The sequence below is a fragment of the Carlito syrichta genome, unplaced genomic scaffold (genome assembly GCF_000164805.1).
Source record: "Carlito syrichta isolate Samal-C Ts95f unplaced genomic scaffold, Tarsius_syrichta-2.0.1 Scaffold287654, whole genome shotgun sequence".
NCBI lineage: Eukaryota > Metazoa > Chordata > Mammalia > Primates > Tarsiidae > Carlito > Carlito syrichta.
In genome coordinates, this window is record NW_007231750.1 from 476899 (window position 1) to 484096 (window position 7198).

The window sequence follows — 7198 nt, forward strand, 5'->3', positions numbered from 1 at the left end:
GAGCGGCCGCTGCACTCCAGTCTGGGCGACAGAGTGAGACTCCAACTCAAAAAAAAGAAATCTTGCCATGCTGTTCCTCCTTGCTGTCCTGTCTACATCTGGATTCCAAGCCTGGTGCATGAGTGTGAGTTTGTGCAGGTGAATTAGATGATGTGGATAGTGGTCAGGGAAAAGGGGACTGTGTCGCTGATCGGGGAGGGGGCGTGAGGCTCTTGGAGAATGGGCACAGATGCTGGATCCATTCTTTTTTGCTGGGGGAGGGGGGCAGGTTGGAGAATGACGCTGTTGTCCAGGCTGGAGTACAGTGGCACGATCCCAGTTCACTGTAGCCTCGACCTCCTGGACTCAGGCGATCCTTCCGCCTCAGCCTCCAAGTAGCTGGGACTACAGGCATGCACCACCATCCCCGGCTAATTTTTGATATTTTGTAGAGTTCATGTTTTGTTGCCCAGGCTGATCTTGAACTCCTGGGCTCTAGCAATTCTCCCACCTGGACCTCCCAAAGTGTGGGATTGCAGGTGTGAGCCATCCAGCCCATTGCTTGTTTTTTTGTTTGTCTGTTTTTTAACTTCCTCGTGTCTCTACTTGGAAATACATCACTCTACACACTTCTTTGTTGATTGCATCTTTTGCAAATTTTGTTCCCTAGATAAGAGAGCGAATTGCAATTTTTTTGTTAAGCAATCAATTTAGATAATCAATAAAGAAGATTAAAAGGGAAATAAGTGTTTGGAGCTGCTGTGAAGAATATGAAGTTCTGAGATGCCTGAGCTGGAGTTTGATGTTGTACACGGCACTCTCCTTCCCACGCGACTTCGCCTTTGCTGAGTAAATCGCATGCCATCTTTACTCCAGAACAACGTACACTTGAATGTCAGAAAACATGTCAAACCTCCATCACAATCAGCAAGTCTTTGTCTTCCTCATCATCAGAACAGCGAATACATCTTAACCCCCCCTTCTTTTTTTGAGTCAGAGCCTCACTCTGTCTCCCAGGCTGGAGTGCAGTGGCAAGCTCATGGCCACCGCAGCCTCGACCTGCAGGGCTCAAGAGATCCTTCTGCCTCACCCTTCCAAGTAGCTGGAACCACAGGCGTACACCACCATGCTTGGCTAATGTTTTCATTTATTGCAGAGATGTAGTCTCGCCAAGTTGCCCAGGCTAGTCTCGAACCCCTTGGCTCCACCTGAGTCCATCTTACATGTGCTTGACTCTGGCTCCTTCTCTTGGAGCCCCATGCCTCTTTAGGGCCCAGATGTCATAACTCGTCTCAGCCCAGTGCCCTCCTCTGTGAAAGGGAGATTATACAACCAGCACTTGTCCCTACTCTCTCCTGGGGAAGCGTTTGACACCCTCCTCCTTGACTGCCTCACTTCTCCCCCATTTCCAGCGTGCATCCCACCCTCAGGCCCAGCCCGTCTGTAGCCCTGCCCCATCCCCAGACCCCATCCCTGTCCTGCAGGCTGGAGTGTATGACGTGCTGCCCAGTGTCCCCATGGGTGGTCTCCAAGTTGGCCTCCACAGCAGCCCTGGAGCCTCCCAGGGCGGGGCCTGACCCTGGATAGAAACAACCTCCCTGCCACTGGCTGAGACCGCTGTGCCCTGCCCTGGGTAGAAATGGCCTCCCTCCCACAGGCCAAGCCCCCTGTGCCCTACCCTGGATAGAAACGGCCTCCCTCCCACAGACCAAGTGCCCCCATCCTCTGCCCTGGGTAGAAATGGTCTTCCTGTCCTGCCCTGCCCTGCCCAGCCCTGGGTAGAAACGACCTCCTTCCCAGGCACCAGGGCCCCCGTGCACAGCCGGACCGGCTCACACTGGTGCTGGCAGATTCTCCGAGCTCGAGCCGTGGGCTGCAGAAGTTTTCCCAAAGCACCCCAAGCTGTTTTCCAGTGTTGTGGGTTTGACTCACAAGGGTTATTTTGCCAAGTACCTGGTTAATTATTAAATTACATTGCAAGTAAAATCGTCCATGTTTCTGACTCATTTACAGCAAAATCATGAAAATATTATTGTCAAAAGGATGCGTGGTTACTGAGAATCCTGCAGTCCTTTGCATTCGGACATGTCTGTCTGTCTGTCTGTCTGTCTGGTGGCTCCTCCTCCCCCATAGCCAGTGCTCACAGCAGGTGGGTGGCTGGATATGGTTTGATTCATCACCTGCATCCCTCCGACTCGAGTGGGCTTTAAACGCAGCCAAGAAGGCTCTTATTTTAAACCTGTTCAGCTGTCATTAGCAGAATAAATGCTTCGAGCACCCCTGGGGGCTGAGTGGTGCTAGGCCCTTGAATTTCAGGGCAAAGACAGGCGGGGGTGGGAATGCGGCCACCTCTCTGTGGCATCTGGCAGGACCCAGGCGCTGCAGGGTGACGCGTGAACCACCATCCGCGTGACTTTGGCTCCGAGGGTCCATGGCGTCGCCTGCTCGGTACCAGGGCCCCCCTCCCCCGAGAGCACTGATGGCCCGGCCAGGCTGTCCCACGCACGTGATGCTCTTCACAGCCCTTCCTGGGGCAGTGCCCAGGGCTGGGTGTTTCCTGCAAGGGACTCATCCTCTCTGAGTCTCGGTTTTCCTATCTGTAAAATGGGGTCACCGTGACTTCTCATTATGTGGCTGAAGTCTGGGGCAGAGCAGGCTCTTGGGGGTCCCGAGCCCCTTGAGGGCGGGCCGTGCCCCTTCAACCTTTCCTCTCTCCGCGGTGTGAGGATTGAGAAACGTCTAGTGAGTGTGGCCCTCAGCAGACTTCTTTATCCCCCCTCCATCCTCACTCCGCGAGCTGCCCAGGCCTCACTGGGTCCTTGTGGGCGTCACCATTGCCAAGACTCTGTCCTGTCTCCACTAGTGGGCAGGCCTGGGTGGGAATGGCTGCTGGACCCCCACGCTGACCCTCCTTCCTCGGCAGGTCCACAACGTGTCCTTCGCCTTTGAGCTGATGCTGGATGGAGGCCTCAAGAAACCCAAGGCTCGCCCTGAAGGTAATGCCCGACTCAGGTGGCCCCGGGGAGGGTGGGATGCAGAAGGGACAAAAACAGGCCTTAGAAGCAGCCGGAAGGCTGGACGTGTCATCTCTGGACAGGTCCCGCGCGTCGTCCCTGGCTCGGGGGCCGGGCTCTGCCGACCCCAGCTCCTCCATCTCCTCATTTCGGGGACCAGGAGGGCCTCGCTGGCAGAGCTGGCAGGGCCAGTTCTTTAATAACCACTTGACTTTGCACGATGCAGGCTCTGCCCATGGACCTTGGGATTCAGTGCCTCTCTAGCTGGCCACTCAGGCTGGAAACGCCGTTCTGTGTCTTGAGAAGATATTAAAAGCTTACAAAAATTTAATGAATGTCAGGTTGGAGGTCCCCAGATGCTCAGCAGAAGACTGTGCTCAAGAGCAGGGATTCGGCATGTCCACGTCCCGCACGGGTCTGAACTGCAGGGGGAGGCCAGCAGGGCCAAGCACAGGGTCACCTTGCGGCCCCTGCCTGGTTCTCACGTGCTAATTACCTATACCAGGAGTCACTGAGCATCAGAATTTCGAGGACGGTTTCTTGGCCAGTACTCTGGGGCAGTGGGGGTGTGGGGGCAGCACTGCCTGTGAGCTCCTGCAGGAAGGTTACAGGAAAGAGTGGAGCATTAAAGGCTCTGACAAGTCCTGTATGAAGCAATCTCCTTGCTCCTCGCTACTGATGCTGCCGCCGCCTTCTGTGGCTGCAAGGTGGGGGTGAGGGAGCGGGCCCAAGCCCAGGAGACGCCGCTCTGCCGCTCCCAGCTGTGCATCCTCAGGCAGGCTACATTGCCTCTCTGTGCCTGCGTCTCCTCAACTGTAAAGGGAGTGATGAGGGCATCTGCCTCCCAGGACTGCTGGGGGAGCTCAGTGAGTCACCACTGTGAGCACCAGGAACGAGTCCTGCGCGCAGAACGTACTGGGTCCCCACTGGCAGCGGCTGGCAGCCTCATGCTAATGTCTGGTGGGTCATGCACTGGCAGAGAGGGAAAGTCCTTGCTGGTGTCTGCGTGGCTCCTCAGCCTGGCTGGGGATTTCCTTTAGTTCCCTCGAACCCGGAGTCCTGGGCCTGTCTGCAGCATGAGGCAGGTCTCCCAGTCCCCACAGAAGAGCCCCCGACGGCCCTCAGCCTCAGAGCTGCCAAGGGAGACCTGGTTCTTCTGAGGGTGAGGCAGGAGCCTGTGCAGAGGCCGGGACCTCTTCTGGGCTGGCCTCCAAGGAGGGAGTTTGCCCCTCAAGCTGGGTTTGTGTCCTGCAAGAGCACTGCAGCATGGCACGGTAGGAACCCACCAAGGATCGAGGAAACCAGGTCAGAAGAGGCAGAAGAGCTGGCCCAGGGCTCACAGTGAGTTTGGCAGCCTCCCAGCCAGGGTCCCTCAAGCATCCCAGGGCCACTGGCCAGCCCAGGCAGGGGGCGGAGTGCTCTGCTGTGTCCACAGCACCTTTGCTGGGCCAGCCTGGACCAGGAGCCCAGCTGCAGAGGCTTGTGAGATGGGCTGGGCCTTTCTGTTTTGTGGGTGGTGGAAGGAACGACGGCTCTTTCCCTCCTTTCAAAATCAGCCGATGAGTAAGAGGCTGGAGACGGTAGAGATGAGAACGAGGCATGGAGTCTGGGGCTTCCTTGACCCCCTCCCCTGAATTAGACAGACTCACTCAGGTACCCAGAACTGGGGGAGATGGAACCCCAGAGCCGGGCCTGCTCCTGGGACTCCCGGTTCTGAGGGGTCACCCCCATCCTCTGGGAGGGAGCTGGCAGAGACCCTAGTAGCAGCCCTGACATCCCTAAAGGAAGCCCCTTGGCTGGGGGAGAGCCTTGTCGTTCACATGAAGTTCACCAGAGCTGAGTGCAGGAGCTGGATGTGGGGTGGGCATTTGGGGAGCACAGAGGGACACCCAACCTACCCGAGAGGGTGCAGAGGCTCGTGGGTCACAGAGTGGGACTCCTGTCCCTGGGTGCAGGTGTTAAGTGGTGGCCATGGTTAACGAGGTCTAGTGTCCCAGTGTTGTGTTTTGTTTCCCCAGCAAGGCTCTCAAAGCCTCGGAGTCCTCAAAGTTCAGTCTCGGGGGGCTTCAGAGCAGGAGATCGATGGCCAGGCTGCCACTCTGACCTCACTCTGAGCCCGCCATGAGGCCTCGCACCTCTGGGAGCTCTTCTGTGTCCCCGCTGTCCCCTCCCCTTGGCCAGCACTCACTCGTGGCTACCACCCTCCCTCTCCTGTCTTCACTGGGCTGTCAGGGAGCTGGGGTGGACCCCTCGGGCTGGGGAAACCCTGGGATCCCTGACAGAGCCCTGGGGGTATCCTCAAGCCCGCCAGCCCGAGTTCGGTTCTGGTTTTGCTCGGATGGCATGCTAGCGGGCAAGTCACTTCCCTGCTGTGAGTCTTGGTCTTCTCCTTTGCAAAGCAGGAGGGAAGGGAAGGAGGTGGTGCCAGCTTCCATCCCACTCTGACGGGGCTGAGCATGGTCTTGCCTCTGCGGCTGGTGCTAAGGACAGTCAGTAGACTTGCAGCGGCCACTCTGCCAGCTCCCTTGGAAAGAGAGGCCATTTCTTGCTCATGTGATCACTTCCTACAGGGCTAAAGCACCAAGACCATCCTGTGACTGCCTTTGAACCTTTTTTTAACATCATCTGGTTCAACAGGCCCGTTTTACAGATCAAGAGGCCGAGCTCCCGATCACCAAAGTCACTTACTTATATGAGGTCACAGAGCAACTGAGACCCCCAAGAAGGTCCCTTCCCCCCAAGGAAAGTGGCCCAGACTCACAGGGCCCCAGAGAGAGCTGTCAGATCCATTAAGTGTTATTGGGGTGTTTGTCCCCCGGTAAGTGCCCTTGTCTCCCCCCATAGGTCCTCAGACATGTCCCAGTGCAAATCCTAGAGGGGCTGTGTGAGCATCTCTGTCCTTGCTGTCCCAGGCGCTTGCCACAACACCTGGGATGGAGACTCTGGTGGCAGCCTATGTGTCTGAGGATGGCTCTGCTCAGAGCATCCTGGACACAGCGATGGTTGCTCTTTATAAGGAAGGATTCTGCTGTGGACGTGGCAACCGGCATTGGTCTGTGAGTCTAGTTTCTGAGAGCCCATAGCAGTGACAGGAGGACAGCAGGGCCTCTGAGGGGACCAGGGTGCATCCCCTTGTCCTGCCAACAGTTTCTCTGTTTCCTTCTGCAGACGTGGTGAACTTGGATCTCAAATCCACCCTGAGGGTTCTTTACAACCTCTTCACCAAGTACAAGAACGTTGAGTGACGGGGAGCAGCGGATGGCAGCAGGGGACAGTTTCCCAGCAAGAAAATCAGCGTCTGTCCATGCACTGTGCCTTCCGGACCTAGCTATGTGACTGTCACCCCAACCCCTGCCTTTTTTGGTTGCTCTTAAGCACCTTTCTGTGTAATCTCAGTGGGCGAGAGCCTTTGAAAATGCAGGGTTCTAAACACCAGTGCTTGTGTGTGAGGCTGCTTCACCTGTCGCACGGGGTGCTGGCTTGGTTGTTGTCTGCCTTGGCCATATAATGAAAAAGAAAAAAGCCTGAGCTCCAATCTCCCACCCTCCGCCCCCACTGGCCCTAAGCGCCGGCGTTCCATCTGATGGAGCAATTAGCGATTACAGACGCTCAGATGCGCACCAGCGACTTTGCAAGAACTTTCTTTGGCTCCCCTGGGACTCGGCCCAGCCTGTTCTCAGGAAATCTCCTGGGCTGGGCTCTCCTTGGAAGCGAGGCCTTGTTAGTCAAAAGGTTTTGCAGTTTAAAAAACTTGACAGTCCCAGAAGCTTAGATTGTGACGTTAGTGTCCGCCCACGTTCTTGTCACTTCTTGGCCGTTCCGTGTTGTTTTAATTTAGTTTTTGCATAAACATCTAAGACCCAGGATGACCCAGCTGCCACAGTCCCCACAAGGCATTTCTTTATTTCTGGCCATGGCTGAGAGGACTGGGCCCAGGGATGGGTCTAAAGGTGCTGCTTGAAACTGCTCGGGCCAGAACGTTCCCATCTCCGAGGCCCCCCCACCCCGAGAATGGATGTGTTTTTAGAACCTTTCAAAGGAGGGGTGGATTTGTTCACTGGGGCTGCCATGACAAAGGGCCACAGAGTGGGTGGCTCAAATGACAGAAACGTATGTCCTCACACTCCTAGAGGCTGGAGGTCCGAGAAGCAAGCTGTCGGCTAGGTTGGTTCCTTCTGAGGCCTCCCTCCGTGGTGTGTAGATGG

General features: G+C 56.3%; 1 protein-coding gene across 2 annotated transcripts in view; it reads left to right on the forward strand.

Moving 5' to 3' along the window:
• The window catches only part of PARVB (parvin beta), a 69018-nt gene extending 62590 nt beyond the window's left edge, over positions 1-6428 (forward strand). For both annotated transcript variants that reach the window (XM_008052905.2, XM_008052906.2), the window contains 2 exons: positions 2903-2975; positions 6162-6428. In XM_008052905.2, coding sequence (XP_008051096.1) covers positions 2903-2975; positions 6162-6238 — 150 coding nt within the window. In that variant the 3' untranslated portion in view covers positions 6239-6428. The remainder of the gene's footprint in view (positions 1-2902; positions 2976-6161) is intronic.
• Positions 6429-7198: the final 770 nt, after the last annotated feature.